Source organism: Cucumis melo, chromosome 11 (assembly GCF_025177605.1).
Source record: "Cucumis melo cultivar AY chromosome 11, USDA_Cmelo_AY_1.0, whole genome shotgun sequence".
Lineage (NCBI taxonomy): Eukaryota > Viridiplantae > Streptophyta > Magnoliopsida > Cucurbitales > Cucurbitaceae > Cucumis > Cucumis melo.
In genome coordinates this window covers 32,005,854-32,023,049 of record NC_066867.1, presented here as the reverse complement: position 1 = coordinate 32,023,049, position 17,196 = coordinate 32,005,854, and the positions used below count along the sequence as shown (strand labels likewise).

General features: G+C 28.8%; 1 protein-coding gene across 3 annotated transcripts; it reads left to right on the top strand.

Annotated features, from left to right (window-relative positions):
* Positions 1-5,890: 5,890 nt before the first annotated feature.
* Positions 5,891-8,548, top strand: LOC103498830 (soluble inorganic pyrophosphatase 1). Of its 3 annotated transcripts, XM_051092026.1 has the most exons (10): positions 5,891-5,990; positions 6,107-6,165; positions 6,294-6,416; positions 6,523-6,551; positions 7,089-7,154; positions 7,443-7,550; positions 7,715-7,780; positions 7,868-7,988; positions 8,105-8,186; positions 8,279-8,548. In XM_051092026.1, the coding sequence occupies exons 3-10, from the start codon at positions 6,296-6,298 to the stop codon at positions 8,319-8,321; spliced, it is 636 nt and encodes a 211-aa protein (XP_050947983.1). In that variant the 5' UTR covers positions 5,891-5,990; positions 6,107-6,165; positions 6,294-6,295; the 3' UTR covers positions 8,322-8,548. The 3 variants fall into 3 exon arrangements, with proteins under 3 accessions (XP_050947983.1, XP_008459810.1, XP_008459809.1); XM_008461588.3 differs by lacking the exon at positions 6,107-6,165 and having other exon boundaries at positions 5,969-6,106; XM_008461587.3 differs by having other exon boundaries at positions 5,986-6,165.
* Positions 8,549-17,196: the final 8,648 nt, after the last annotated feature.

Sequence of the window (17,196 nt, the reverse complement as noted above, 5' to 3'; positions counted from 1 at the left end):
GACATGTGTTCGATATTTTTAAAAAATAAAAATAAATAGTTATTTTTTTGCGACTAAAACACGGGAGAACGAAACTTAGATGGTAGGAAGTGTTATTCTTTAATTATTTGTTTAGAAAAGTAAATTTTAATTATAGGTACGCATATGATAATAAAATCACTCGATTTTATCTTGAGAAGTATAATAGAACCGCATAAAATAATTAATATATATGGACGAGATGCTCTAGTAAATTCACTTCATCTATTAGGTACCAATATATTATATAGAGGGTAATTTTCTTCTTCTTCTTCTTTTTTTCTTTTTAAAGACAATCATATAACAAAAATAATTTCTTAAGATCGATCAAAAATCATCTTAAAAGTAATTTTTTTTTAATGCTTAAAATTACTTTGGGCCATTCCAAAATTACTTCAAAACACGTTTTTAGAATATTGTGTTAGACCGGTCCGATCGAGTAAACCTGGGCCGATAATACCATATTGGGCCCTAATCGGTCCATAAGCTGCATATTAAGGCAAGCTAATAATGTTGAAGCCATTGATGCAATCCCTACTAGAAGAAGTTGTTCCTTTCACTACTGCTATATATCATCCCCTAGTGTGATGAAATTTTAGAATAAGATGATATAGTTTGAGTTTGATTTAGTTTTATATATTTCCTATATTACAATCAATTTGTATAATTATTTCCTCTTTAATATTTTAAGCCAATTAAGCTATAAAAAGCAAATTCTTTCTTATATAAAAACAAAACTTCGAAGGATTTGTCTACTTTCTACGACGAACGTGAATTGTTTTTTACTCTTCACCAATAAAGATTATTTAATCAAAACCTTTTTAAAATTTGTAAACAATGTTGAGTTTAGATTATATATTTTGGTACATGGGATACACTACTTGAATGTCTGTATTATATTGTTGATATTATTATTATTATTATTATTATTTGAAGAAAAATATATGTATTGATCAGTTAATTAGGATGTTTAATTTAGAGGTCTTTAAAAAATATAATATATCGATAAAATATTTACACGTTATAGAACAATTTCGAAAATGAAAAAAAGGCTCACAGTGAAAAATACCAAAAATGCCCCGTCAACCATGTCATCAACGATGCGTATATATTTTAAACGACTATTGTTTGGTACACGGTCGTTTAGATTTGGTCGTTTATATAGCCAACCCAAGTCTAAACGATTTTTTTTTTCAAAATTTATTACACCATCATTTAGTCAAATCTAAACGAAAAATTTCAAAAAAATTTTTTTGTACACAATCGTTTAGATTTGATTACACACTTATTTATTTATTCAAGATGGTTTGGCTTAAATTTAGCTAAACGATTTTTTAAAATTCTTTTGATATTCCATTGTTTATTTTCTTATCATTTAAATTTGGCTACTTTAATATAAATGATTTTTTTCAAGATTTTTTTTATACATGATCTTTTAGATTTTAATTATTACCTAATCTAAACCGATGTAAAAGAAGAAAGGAAAAAAAAAAGACTATGTCATAAAAAAGGTTGAAAGAGAGAAAAACGACAGGAAAAATCAGAGGAGAAAAGGAAGGCGAAGAGATAAATCTCAAATATTTAAAAAATGATTAAGTTTATGTCTTCTTAGGCGAAGTTTTGATTGAATTGAATTTATATTTATGAATGAAATAGATAAATAAAAGTGGGGGAAGGAGCGAGATTTAATGCTAAAATCTCGGAGGTGCCAGGTGGATACCAAGTATTGATGACTTGGATTTTTACTCAAACTCTATATTAAATATTCCTTTTAAACATATTTGTGTTTTGGGTTTCTTCCCACTAAATTCAAAATTACATTCTGGCATCCACACATCTTCCCCCTTTTCCTTCCCACAACCATCATCATACCAATCAATGGATTTGTGGTTTATATTTCAAGTTAGGCTAAAAAAAAACTTTATATTTTTAAAAATATTCGTTTCTTTTAAATAGGTTGGATTTTTCATTTCGATAAGAGAATGGTATAGGGAGTGGAAAAAATATTTCCTAACAAACACTATCCTGATTGCTGGGTTTCATCGGACATTTTCTTCCCGGGTTAATTAGCTTCTTATTTATTAAAAAGTAACTACTAAACACCGACGGATTTAGCATAGACCCGGGATTTAAATTTCATTAGCTTAGTGGTTATTTTGATTGTCAATCCCCTTTTCCACCCAGGTTCAAATCCTACCTATGTAGTTTATTTTTCATATTTTTCTTTTAGCCCCGTCGATATATTTCCTAGATCCGCCACTACTACTAAATTTGGAAAAAAAAAATATCGATGTTAGTTATTTAGGTTAATTTTTCAGGAGAAAATGAAAAAAAAAATAAATTCAATTTTACAGACGAAAGAATCAAGCGAGTATTAAGGACGAGAAAGAGCATCTTCAACTCTCCCTTGCCCCGTAAACATCTCGGTTTATGTTATATAGTTTTGGCATGAGCATATAATTTTTTTTCTTATTGTAGTTTATAAAATAATGTGATAGATTTTGTTATATTTAAAAATAATCCATAATTTTAGTTGGCTCGTAAAAGTTTACGACGATGTAAAATAGAAGTCAACTCTATTACCTCACTTCACGTTTTACGAACTTATCTAATACATGTTCATTTTATTGGTATATATTTTCAAAAGCTTTTGAAACCATTCGAATATCAATCACATGCCTTCACGTCAAAGACTTCTCGTGTAGCATCAAAGAATACGTAGATATACCACACAAGAATTAAATGGTCAAATTTAGTATAGTTGAATATATAATTCTGGTGTGTTTTGGATCATCAAAGTTTCATATCTTATTTATGGATTGAATTAAAAAAGAATATATATATATTTAAGAGGGTAGGGATGATCTATATATATATTTATACAATCTGGCAATGGGTACGTAAATTGATATTGAAAACAAATGAGTGTGGCATGCATAAATTATTAAATAAAATTAGAATCAGATCCTTTTTATTTAGCTTTAGAAAGAGAGAGCATATATTATATTAAAGTAGTTGTTAGACATGCATACAACTACGACTACTGTGTATATTTATGTCATATCCAAATTGGCATCTAAAAAGATACAGTAATGATAATATTCGTATATATATGCCATCGAATGATCTAAAGTTATATGATCAATCGTGGGCAGTGGCCAAACATGAACTTAATTTTGATGTTTTTTTAATTAGATTTTTCTCTTTTTCTTTTTGAGAAATTATTATATTAGACATACTAATTACAATAATATATATCATTGTAAAGAGGGGCTAATTTTTAAATTTTGTCATTTTAAAAGGGCCAAAAAGAATGAGACAAAATTGAAATTAAACTACTTGCATTACAAGGGATTTGGTAGATCATTGGTTTCCTTTAGTTAAAATTTTGTCCAAGGGTTTTCAATCACACGATAAAGGATTTTCAAGGTGAAGGAAGATCGGGAGTCGAAATAAAGAAACACAAATCTCAAAGGAAAAAATGAGAGTGTTACGTTGTTTTTTGGGGCACGATTGGATGCTAGCTAGCTCCAAGATGATCAAACGAGCTCAATGTTGGCGTCCGATTGCAATTTTGTGACCCACAAAACCTTTTTGATATATACCACCGACACATTAATTACATGTACGTAACAACAGAAAGGAGGACCTTGGAAATCTTGAGTTTACAAATACCCTAACACCTTACAACGTAACTAAATGTGAGTGTCAGAGGAAGGGTCGATAAATAACTCACACTTGACAGCTTTGAGGGTGGGGAGTAAGCGTTTTTTCAAGAAATGAAAAAAAAGTTAGAACCTCACTTCTCGTGCGTCGGAAAACCCTTGATTTCTTGTAGTGAAACTACACACTTACTTAGCCATAAAAAATGTGATAGGTTCGACATTGCACTAACTTGAGAATCTCTTACATATTATTGTTTAGAACTCGAAGTTAAACCATGAGAAAGAATTCAAAGGTGATCAAACCTGTAAAAGACCCTAATTACACCATCGAGGATATGGAAAAATAAATTAGAAATTTATGCATTTTAACATTTTCTTTTTGTTGAAAATTTATACATATTTAACTTAAGGAATAATGAATTAAAATCGAAATAAATTCGAACAGAAAAATTCTTTTTTTCCCCCTTTTTAGAGAAAAGATTGAATAAGAAGATGTTATTGTGATGTGATAATAATAAAAGTAAAAAAAGAAAAAAAGATAAAAAAAAGAGTTGCGATTAATTTAATTCGATAAGAAGAACACGTGTGATCCACTAGGAAGGGAATGTGATATCATTTTAGTATATTATTAGTACTTTGTAACATCTGCCCTATTCATTTCTTTTTCATATTGTTTTCAAATATATATCAATTTTAATACAATAATCTCACCCCTAACTTACACTTAATTCTTATTTTTTATATATACAAATAACCATGAACTCTATTAACAAGATTCGATCGATTACCAAAAGTCGACTATAAAATTATTTTTAGATGTTACGTTTTAGGTCACTGTATAACTTAACTTGAGACTATTTACATTTAATATATATGTATTTTTGACGTATAGTTGTATATACTATACTCTTTTTGCTAGTTGACTAAGCATATTATTGTTTTCAATTAGGGTTTGAAATGACAATTTTCTCATTACTAATCCTTTTAAGAATCCTCAACTGATCATCAAATCCAAAAGCATTTAGTGGATTGGATCAATTTGCATGTAAAACGTTTAAGATTAGAGTAAGGAATTAGTTTTCCTTATTTTTTGTTCTTTCGTTCTAAAAAGAATTTAGTGTTATTAGAATTTGGTTAGAGTGGGTTTAAATAAGTAAAAATTCTTAATTCTTAAATTTCTAGGGTTTTCATATTGAAATGTTAATTGATATATGCTAATTTCTTTTAAAATTTAATGGACTTGTTAATTATCAAATTGAGTTGCTATGCTTGTAATCGGATTAGAAAGATTACAAATTAAATCGAAACAAATAGTTTACAAAAATAAAATAAAAGGATTTTATATTTAATGCAGGTTTAAAATGTCGATGTTGATAAAAATTTCAAACTTTCACTTCTACATTTTTCTAAAAAATCAAATTAATAAACAAGCATTTTATACTTTACTTAAAAAATTTATTATTTATATTAATTCGCATCAATGACATTGCAACGTTTGTGTTTTTGGCTTATGTTTCGTCATTTGTTTACAAAATAATAGATATTATAAACGATTTTCAATAAAAGAGCATAATAAACATCAAACACAAACAAAAACGACTAAGTAAAGGGATTAATAAAATTCGGGAATAAAATGACACATTAGAATCAAAGTGGTAGAGAAGGAAGTTGGCTTAGCACGAGGCAGTCTAGTAAGACACTTAACAAGGAATGCCTTATACTTGACTCGACCTAAATGATCACCTAAGGACTAGAGTGATTTTGTTCGTTGGAAGTAGAAGGAGAATTCCAGTTGGTAGCATTTTTTAGGTTAATAATTGAGCGTATAACAATATTTTCAACGAAGTGCAAATATAGAAAAACCTATCAGTGAGGTAAAAATCTTTTGCATTGTGCTATAACTACAAATTCTTTTATTCCTATTGTTATATATGCAATTATCCCTAATTCTAATGCAATTCGCTATTATAACGATAAATAAATCATTATAGTTGAGGCAAAGTCGAACGTAGAAATTCGATTATCTTTTCTCCCCTCCCCCTTTTCTCCCCATCCAAATTAAAATTTGGCAAGAAATCATATGTCTCATGCACTCAACTCATGAAAAAATATATTAGAAATATCCACAAAAATTTAATACCATTTTTTACATGAGGTTTTCTATATATAGAATTTGTAATGTCACAATCCCACAAAGAGGGAATAGAAAGAGTAAAGTAAATTAGCCATAAAAATTACAAAGGCAACCCTTCGCCTTCGTATGAAAAGCAACCAAATTTGAAACGTCTAAGTAAAAAACAAACAAGTGTAAGAGGCAGCTTCCTTCTCTCCCTCTTTTCGAATTGACTCGCTCTTCATTCTCAATTCCTTCTTCTCTATAAATCTATTCTTCATTCTCTCTTTTCATTCAACATCTTTTGCAGGTTTCCTTTCAACCCTTTTTCTCAATCTCTCTCTTTTTTCTCCTTCTCAAATCCCTCAGGTTCAAGCTTTTCCTTTTGGTTTTCCCCTTTTGATTGTGGGTTTTGTTCGTTACAGAAATTAGTTGTTTGTTTGTTTGTTTGTTTTTTTTTAAATTATTTGGAGTGATTTTTGTTTGATTTTTGTTAGATATGACTACTGATGAGAATGCTAACGGTGATAAGAATCGAGCTCCGAGGTTGAATGAAAGGATTCTTTCTTCTTTGTCTAGAAGATCGGTTGCTGCTCATCCTTGGCATGATCTTGAGATTGGTATTTTTCATATCTGTTCTATTGTTTCTTGTTTTGACTTTGTTGTGATTATGAATATCAATGTTCTGATTTAAGTGTACCTTTGTTGTTTTTTTCTTCTCTGTAGGACCTGATGCTCCCAAGATTTTCAACTGTGTATGTTCTTTTTTCTTCCCCTCATTCTGAAATTTATGCATTGAGATCATGGATTTGATGTAGTTGTTTAAAGGCTATGTTATTGGTTTGATTGCTCCTTCTTCCAAAATTACGGATCTGTGAATGCTGTTTCAACTTTCAACTTCCCATCCACATAAATGTTGTACTAAAAGAACAGACAAATAAGCTCAAACTGATCTTATAGAAAAGTGGAGCATCAAATAGCTCTAGTTTGTGGCCCATATGATTTGTTTCATTTTATCATTGAAACATGAAGTCCAAGGACAATGATACATGTAAAAGTGCTATGTTTCATCACTTTAGAAGTTCCATCTGTTGAAGAGTTTGTCCTTTTCCTTTAATTTAAATGGAATTACCTTTCTAGTTATGATAATTGGGAAAATATATCTTTGGATTCCATGTCTAGGATTTCTTTCACCAGCAAACCCAGTTTCTGTTTCTGTATTTTTTTTCCCTCCTTTCCCTCCAAAGAGGGATTTCACATGTTTTCAATTAGTCTTGGTTGATTCAACACAGGTTGTTGAGATTACAAAGGGAAGCAAAGTCAAATATGAACTTGACAAGAAGACGGGGCTGATCAAGGTATTGGAACTGTCTTATATCTCTGAGATCGATAGATAATAGATATCATATCATCAATAATAACAATTAGAACCGTATGTTTCGTGAGGGTAGTTGAGGTGGATTAAAGTCAAAAACAAAAAGAAAAACTGACGCAACAATGCAAAATTTCTTCTCTCTTTTCTCGCCATGAACTTTCTATTGTGTGAACAAAAAAATGAAATGTTTCAGATCTAAATAACGTTCTTCTCTATCAATAGGAATTTGTTTTGATTCTTATGTTCATTGGTTCTTGTTCATAACGAACAGGTTGATCGGATTTTGTATTCATCAGTGGTCTATCCTCATAACTATGGCTTCATCCCCCGTACGCTGTGTGAGGACAATGATCCTATGGATGTTCTTGTACTTATGCAGGTTATATACTGAACATTGTTTCACTCAGTCGAAAATCTTCACAAACTGATCTTGAGAAGAATTTTAGCCTCTGAATTTGCGTTACCTTGTTTTCCTACCTAGAGCACGTTTTATCTTCATTCACTGTAACGATTTACAAGACGTCTATTGATTTGTTTGTACAGGAACCAGTTCTTCCTGGCTGTTTTCTCCGAGCCAAGGCCATTGGACTTATGCCCATGATTGACCAGGTAACTTTGAAGCAATGGAAAGAAACAAAACCTACACTTCATCCTCATTCAAAACAACTTTTGACAAAATTGTTGCTTTTGATCCAGGGAGAGAAGGATGATAAAATCATTGCAGTTTGTGCTGATGATCCAGAATACAAACATTACACCGACATCAAAGAGCTTCCCCCTCACCGTCTCTCTGAGATTCGCCGCTTCTTCGAAGACTGTATCCTTTATCAAATCTATTACAAAGTCTCTTCAATAAATTCTTCTTGGTCCTGATATACAAATTGAAAGTTTCAACATTAGGAATGGAAATTTCTTAACATTATTGAATCACAGATAAAAAGAACGAAAACAAGGAGGTGGCAGTTAATGAATTCTTGCCTTCAGGCGTTGCTCTTGAAGCTATACAGTACTCAATGCAAGTTTTTCAGTCAGATCCAATGAATTCTACATTCTAAGTTTGATTGCAATCTTTGTTCTTACAAGATTTTGAATTGAATAAATTTGCAGGGATCTTTATGCTGAGTACATTCTGCACACCCTGAGGCGATAGATCAATGCCATTTTTACCCCGACCCAGCACCTTAATAAAAAGGCGTCGTAACCATTATTATAATTTCAAACAAATATGTTCTTGTTGTAATTTGGGACTCTGCTATTCTTTTTTGTTTTGTTTTGTTTAGATTAATCTCATGTTGAGGTCTAAGCTGTTTATTATTATTATTATTATTATTTTGTTTTCCTTCATGAATTTGATCAATACATTGACTGAATACTCCATATTCTCTTTACAATTTTTTAGAAACAAACTCTATTGAAAATATCTGTCTTTTACTTGGAGCCAATATCCTTGAAACCAGATCCTAAATTCCATGAGATCTGATAGGCTATTCATGTGAAACAAAAAAAAAGAAAGAAAGAAGGATGTAGTTAATATTATTATTTATTCAAGTTTGAGAACAAATTAAATGGTGGAAAATTGTAAAGTATATTCAAATAAACCTAAAGACTAAGTTTGAAAATGATTTTATTCACAAAAGAAAAATAAAATAAAAACATAAACTTATCCTTTATGTGTGTGTATATATCGATATATATAATTCTTAAAAGGAAATGTTTTGACTTTAATTAGGAAAAAGAACCAAAAAAATTGGAATGCCCTTTTGAAGAAGAAAAGAAAGAAAAAGGGAGTTTGGTTTGCTTTACTAAATTGGACACTTAAATGTAGGATTTATTATACAGACATTTTGAGAGGTTCTCTCTACATACATCCATCTCTAAGATATCTATGTCGAGAGAAATAATATCTTTCACTATTTTGTTATATTATCTTTCATTTCTTTTTAATATATTGTCGTTGTCTAATAAACTCTATGAAATCAATTTAATATATAACTTTTAAATTTTTTTTTTATCTGTATAGCAACATTTTTAAAGAATAGAAACCATAGTTATAACTCTCGGATTCTCGGTTTCAGATATTGAATTCAAATATGACATCTAATTATTGCTTTTAAAAGTGAAATTTACTAGTCCTTTCAGGATGTCTCGGTCTCACTTGCATGCATCGTATGCAGTAAAATTTCGAAGAGATATCTCCAACGTAGGGTTGTTTCAAGCTAAACACACTTAGCTTTGAAGTAATAATTTAGTTCTTTTAAATCATTTTTCACCAAACTTTCATATCTCGAGGAGTTCTTTCATTTAGACGTGATGTTAGTACGTTTATTTTTCCCTCTTGAACTTTGGGCATTACAATAATAATAAATATATTAGTGGTAGACTCAATCAATGATAAACTTTTATTAATGTGTAGACACTTTATTGTTGATAATCGTGTTAGCAAAAGGTCCATATAAACTTTGTTTCGAAAGATGTAGGCTACTAATAAAGATATGCTAGTTCTTTTGTTTAAAGGAATTTTTGCCTAATTAAATAAACTATATTTAAGCTCGTCTCTTTGGAATTATTTTTAAGCGTTTTAAAAAATTACTAATTTCAAGGGATGAAATAAATAATATTAAAATTTTGAAAGAACATGCCAAACAATTAATGTTATAGTCCTAGTACACTTTGTCTCCTAATATCATGTTACCATCAAAATTGAAAGTCATCCCACAATAGAATTTAACTTGTAATATATATAGTTGAACAAGATAAGAACTCTATAGCATCATGTTCATGATCATATATACTATGCTTCTTAGTCACATTACCATCAAAGTTGTCAGTGATCATTTTATGTAGGATTGGATAGGATTGCGTTGAATATAATGTAGTTGAATTAGATAAAGGACCCCTACCTCGTAGCCCTATCAATAGTTGTACAAAACACAACCTAATTCATAATTCTACAAATTTTTCAGTTCTCCCATATGATTTTTATTTTTCCTTTCATAGATCGATTATAATATTTTTAGTCCTTGAAGTACTATAGATAAGATGTATTTTAAAATTTTCAGACATTCAGAATAATAATCGACACTTATAATCAATTTCAAACTAATTCCATAATAGATAAAGGACCCTACCTCGTAGCCTCTATCGACGTCATGTCCTTATTTTCATATGTTGATAGAGTTTTCATGTGGACATAACATGCGATTTGACATTTTATTGTATCATATATAAAAAAAATCTATATGAAACATAACCAAAGTATAACGAGAAAGTATAACTAAATTATAAAACACAAATATATTAACTTAGCCTTTTCATTTTTCAATTTAAATATATTTATTTTCTAAATTTTAAGAAAACATTAACATTTTGTTGAAATAATTCACTAACAAATTAAGATACTGCTACTTAATTTTCATCGATATCGGCATTTAAAACCTTATCGACTTATAAGAATAAAAGAGAGTGAAACGAGAAAAAAGACAATATGATTTGAAATAATTGAGGCCTAAAATAAAGAGGGATCAAATTGGGTAGGTTCTACAAGTGGTCACAAAAGGAGAAAGAGAAAAGGTTATATATATATATATGGTAGTGTGTTAGGATTACACACAACAAGAGGGCAGCTTGGTTAAAAGGAAAGGCTATAAAGGTAAAAACAATAGATGTTTAGGGTTTAGGGTTTTTCATTAGGGGTTTTAGGGTTTGAGAGAATAGGCAATGAGAAGGGATGGGAATGAGGGGTGGGTTATTATGCAATTTTGAAAAGAATATATATATATATATCTATATATATATATATATATATATATATAGAGTGGGGAAAGTGACTTAACAAATGAAATGTCATTCTCCAAATGGGACACAATTTTAATTTTTTTTTCCTTTTGCATATTTTGAAACCCTTTGCATTGCATGCGTTTGGGTGAAGAATTGGTTTATTACACTCTGCCTCCTCTCTTGCTTTTCTGCACATTTAACATAATTATCACTACAACAATTTCGGCTTTTCTATAATGATATATATAAGAAGAAAGGCGAATCTAAAGAAAGTGAAAGAGAGAGAGTGAGAGAAAACAGTCCTAAAAGTCAAATTCCAAACGTTTTTCTTTTTGACAAACTAAAACATTTGGATTTTTCGAAGTTAATGACAGTTTTTGTTCGTAACGAATTTATGACGGTACATAAGGATCACGTCTAGAGGTAAGACAAAAAAAAAAAACAAAAAAATTTATAATTTTCTGTCAATCTATTTATGACTATAATTAATGTCACTTGGTAGAAAAATAGAGACATTTTAGTTTTTTAAAAATATATTTGAATATGTCAACTGACATGTGTTTGTTTATAATGACGAAATGTCTTGGATTAATTAATTTTAAATTAAAAAACTATTTACAATAGTTATGGCAGTAGCAATATGTGTTGATCTTAAATTAGAAATTGCTTAATATTTAAGAAGTAAGTGTTGAGAGGTGCCAAATTATTTAATTAGTTGAAGTAAAAAAAGTTTGGGTTTGCGATGCAGAGAATTTTTGGATATGAAGTTAACAAACGTCGTAGGAAGAAAGAAAGAAAAAAGGGAAACAAATGTTCCTCAATAAATGTGCTAAGCTATAATTAAGAAAGAGAAAAAGATGAAGTTTTTCGATAAAAATGTACAAACTTCAACTATGAATATTTTCAACTTTAGTGGAGCTGACTTGTTTAAAAACGACTACATATGGGTCTAATTCCAATAAATAAATGGTTGTAATTAATTTATAACTAGCATTCATCATTTCTTTCCTTATCGATTCTGATCGACAACATTTTAGTAAAAACATATAAAAACAAATCTAATATACATTTTCTCTTTATGATCGTTTCAACTCGTATTTTGATTATTCTTGACAGGTAAATTGAGTGATATTATGTGTAATATAAGTTTACAAGTTAATTGATCGTTGCATCCACTAATGGTTTAGTATGGTAACTTGTTTTGAGTTGTAGGTGTGTTGTAGGTAGTCACCTCATGATAATGAGAGAAAATAGAGGGTCTATGCATGTCCACATTTGGCTACATATATCCATATGTTTGTTCATAGGTTGAACATAATGTGAATTATGTAGACACATGAAGGATTCCTCAAGGAAAATACCTAAGGAATAAAGTTTTTGTAGGAACTCAATGCTGTGGTACTTGACAGGCATGTGAACTTGACACCCCGTGAGTTCCCATTCTTGAACCACATATATATATATATATATATATATATATATATATATATATATATATATATGCATATATTCTTGTTCAAATCATGTTGTATATTTGCTCCTTATTCTTTTTCAATCTTAAACCTTTTCACAAGAGAGGAAATTTTTTGCTTAGAAGCATGCTACATTATTTGGCATTAGACCCATTAGACCTCAGTGTGTGTGGGGGGTTGGGAGGGGTTGTTCGGGATAAACATTACTATTTTACATATCTCTAAGTACTATATATGTTAAGAATCGACAATAAAAAATAATTAAATATAATACTTAAGACTTCAAGTAAAAGAAATTGACAAAGATTTATTAATCGTGTGTTAGCTACTTCTAGGAGCAAAGGAAGAACTATTTTATTAGAGAGATCAATAATACAGATTACAAAATTAAGTCGCCTCTAAAAAGTTTATATACGGTATACTTTTCTAAACCTCCTTAGTCGTTATCCAAATCGTCATAAACCCTCGTGATTTTACTTTGATTTAATTTCATCCTAAAGGCCCTGTAACAGTGAAGATAATTGTTTTCACCTATCACTTATTCTCTTGTCAATAAGAGACGCTTTGCTTTGAGTGTGTCTCACTTTGAGCATCGTATCAAACGGATCTACTCCCAATCATGAGATATTGCTCTAAAGTCTAACTTAGCAGAGATCAAGTTCAACATGGATCACTTAAAAAGACAAATCTTAAATAATTCATATTCAATCAAACTTACTCAGTTTCTTGTCGCACATATTGTTCAACATCTTTTCAATCGATATCCAAATAGATATATGACAGAAAAAAAAAATCTCTTCAAACTGCTGCCTTGTGAATCAAGACATACAACATATAATTTTATTTTTTATTTTCCTGGAGAAACAACAAAATTAGTCATTTGACCACTTGATAATAAAGCAAAGTAAAAAAAATGAAAGATAAATGTGTGTGACCATCTAATACACCCTACTCAAACATGGACCTATGTCAACTGGGCCAAGAGTCTCCAAAATTTACCTGTGTGTAAGCTAATTGTGTGTCCATTGTTTTATGCAATGACATCGATTTTAGCTCCATATATATTCCAACCATGTCACTCAGACACAATAACAATCTTAACTTTCTCATCTCAACGAAACTTATCTCGACAAATTCTGAGGTTCAACAAAAAATTTATAAAAACAACCAAATTAACAAACAATTGTTCTTCAGACATAAAAACAGTCACATATACTCTCACTGTTGCTTGGTGGTTATAATTAAGAACTGTCATATTCTTTCCATCCTAAACATATATATTAATATAATAAAGATGATACATCTTAATAAATGATCGACTCTCGTTCCTTCATTCATGCTATCAAGATAGAGACCATCTTTGACGTTAACGATTGTCTTAGCCTTCGACTCTGCTGATACCCTTTTGTGACTTTCTTAAACCCTTTAAAAAATGTCTGCTGAAATTCGAGGGTTCACAATAGTCCTGAATTTTCTCTCACTGACTTTCCAATAGCTTCTGAACTAACTTTGGAAGCCATTCATTTACATCAATAACATCAAGATAAAGAAACCAAATTGGCTTTTTTTGACTCGATGTGTGTTCCTTTTGACCATGTCCTCCATAATCATCTCATGGCCCAAGCACTCCTATTGTCCATAAAACACAATTCTAAATCCCAACAAAATCTCCTAATTATAATAATTAAGTTAGCTCTAATTTATTATTATTTCTTTTATTTTGTTTCTTTTTCTTTCTTTTTTTATTATAATATAAATTTACAATAATAAATAACTAAGAAAAAGAAAAAAAATTTACTATTGATGACTTTTATCGTCAATTTCTAAATTCACGAGAGGGATGATTTTATTCATAAATATACAAGTAAAGATAACTCGAGCTAGAGAAGGTGCGCCAAACCTAACCGGGAAGAAAAAGAGAAAAAAAAAATAATTTGAAATTTAAATATATTTTTATGAATTTAAACAAAACTAAAATGTAACTTAATCAACAAAATTATAGAAAGAATTGAATTTATTTTGCTTATATATTTTTTTTCTTTTCATGTACGTATTATACATTTATTGATTATGTATTTCATCAACATCAAAGTCTTACCCCTATTATCTGTCTAGTTGAAGTACTAAATATAATAGACTTTTTGTAAAAAAGAACTAAATCAACTTTTTATTTAATTTGTTTTAATCATATATTTGTAAGTGTATATATGAACTATTTGGATTATTTAATAATTATACTTGAAAATTCAACCCATAAAGGAAAAATTTTGATGTCTTGAACCATTGTCATTTTTTTCCCCTTTTCTTTTTAGAAATAGCTTCTTGTTAAATTAATTTTGAATATTGGTTTTATTGCTATATGCATTAAAAACTAAAAGAAAAATTGCACAACTTTACTATTGTTAATTATTTTAATACTATTAGAAACTAAAAGTGTCAACCAAGAAGATTTGTAAATTTTAATAATAAACAAAGAAAAAAATGGTTTCCAAGTGCCATTGTTTAATTAATTTCATAGTCTATTAAATAATATTGTTTACAAAAATTATTGTAAATAATAAATAGTTGAAATATTCACTAAAATTTTAGAATATATGGATGATAGACACTGATATAGTTATCGATCGAAAACAACCCTCGGTTTATACTAAAAATATTTTAAATTTTTTAAAAATTGTAATAGAACTTTTAAAACTTACAAAGTAGGTTCCTCAAATTATGACCCACATATTTTTTTTCTAAAATTAAGTTCATAAAAAAAAAAGAAGATATTTAGGCTTTCCTTATTTAGCTTTCACTATATATTTTTTTTTAAAGAACACTTTGAAAGCTAAGGAAAAGACATTTTAGAACTATGGCATCCTATTTGTAGCTCTATTATTTGATAACCCATTTTTTGGTTTTCAAAATTGTGGATAGTTTCTTTTTTTAATATCTCTCTACTATATATTTCATTTAATTAAAAAAAAAAATCATTTGAATCATTAGTTAAATTTTAAATCCTAAAAACTATGTTTTCCCTAAAACTTTGACTTATGGAATTGAAATATTTTTTCTACGTCACAATTTCCCTTCTTTTTCCTTTTCCTTTCCCCTATAGACTATAGACCACAAAAGTTTGAAAATGATGAAATATAATTGAAACATAATTGATATTGAATAGGTTAATAAATTAGTTATTAACATCACATGTACCAAATTGTGACCGTCTTGAATATATACTCAATCTGACATGTTAATTAATTTAAGTTAATTCAACAGCAACTGATACGACCTTTCTTCTTTCAGATCGAAAGTTGGGTACGTCCTCATCTTTAATTTTCATTCACTAGTTTATGTATTGAAATTTATAGATTTTGTTTAATTTTAATCCCTATATTTTTGAAAAGTTTTTAATCCATTTCCTACTTCTAGTATATAATTTATTTTTAAATTTTTTTGTTATAGTTTATTGCGATTTTTACTATAAAATTTAAAAACATATTCACAATTTGAATTTTTCTTACCGTAATTACTATTATTATTTTACAGCTTTCGATAAAAATTAATCATGATGAACTAGATTCGGGTATTTAAAAATATATGAACTAAAAATCTAAAACTGAACAAACTCTAAAGATATTTTAAACATAGTTAGACATCTTCTTTTGACATGATTCAAAATTCATAATTCTTCGACTCATTAACTTATATATATATATTAATTTGAAAATTTGTTGTCCACACAAAATGAGAACAAAAAATGGTTATAAAGTTTGTCTTAAATGAATCCTTAAAACCTTATAGTGCAAAACACAGAACAGGTAAAAAATAATGGTCCCAATAGAGTACTCTTCCTACATTTAGCTACAATGCCCATCACTATATATATATATATATAATTTGACAACATCCATATCAATCGCACGTTTGTAACATGAAAACTTGTGATCGATCATTTAAGTGAACAATAAAAATATATAGGTCATACCCGAAATACATCCAAATATTTTTAACCAAACATATCAAGTCATTTTTAATAACAATCACCAACCAACCAACCAACTTATCCTTTAATTTTGTTTTGTTCATTTTTTCTAAAAAAAAGAGAGATAAATTATTATTATTATTATTCTCATGGCCATGACTTTGAGTAATTTTAAATTATTGTAAAAGTTTTCCCTCAATTCCAAACCTTTTTCTTATGGTTCATTATTATATGAACAGTGTATAGAGCATAGAGTGAGCCTATAGCTTTCGGCTTTACAAAAAGGCTCTATGAAGTAAATTTATGACTTCAATACACCTAAATAGTTTTTTATTTGTACATGTAATTGTGTATATATTTTAAATTGTATAAAAAATTGAACCTTCCATCCAAAAAGAAAAAAATTGGTTTAGCATGGTTCTAATCTCTCCACTGTTTCATCGATTGTTGTGGTTGTTAATCGTTAAAAATACTCTTAAATTTACTTATATTTAAAACTATAACCCTTGATTTGCGATCGTAAAATTAAACTCTAGAAATTGTAATAATAGTATAAGTTTAAGGGTTTAATTTTTATTATCGATTAGTAAAATTTTAAAACTGTTTTAAATTTAAGTGTCCGATTTGTAGAAGCTTGCCAACATAAGTTTTAAAGTTAAAAATTTAAAACATAAAAATGAATGAAAGCATAGCATATATAGAGAGGTTGGTAAATATAATTTTCAGAAATTTTTAAAAAGTAATGTTAAAGGTTTGTTTGTCAAAATGTGAATTTAAAAAATCTAAAAACTAAAATTAGATGATACCTT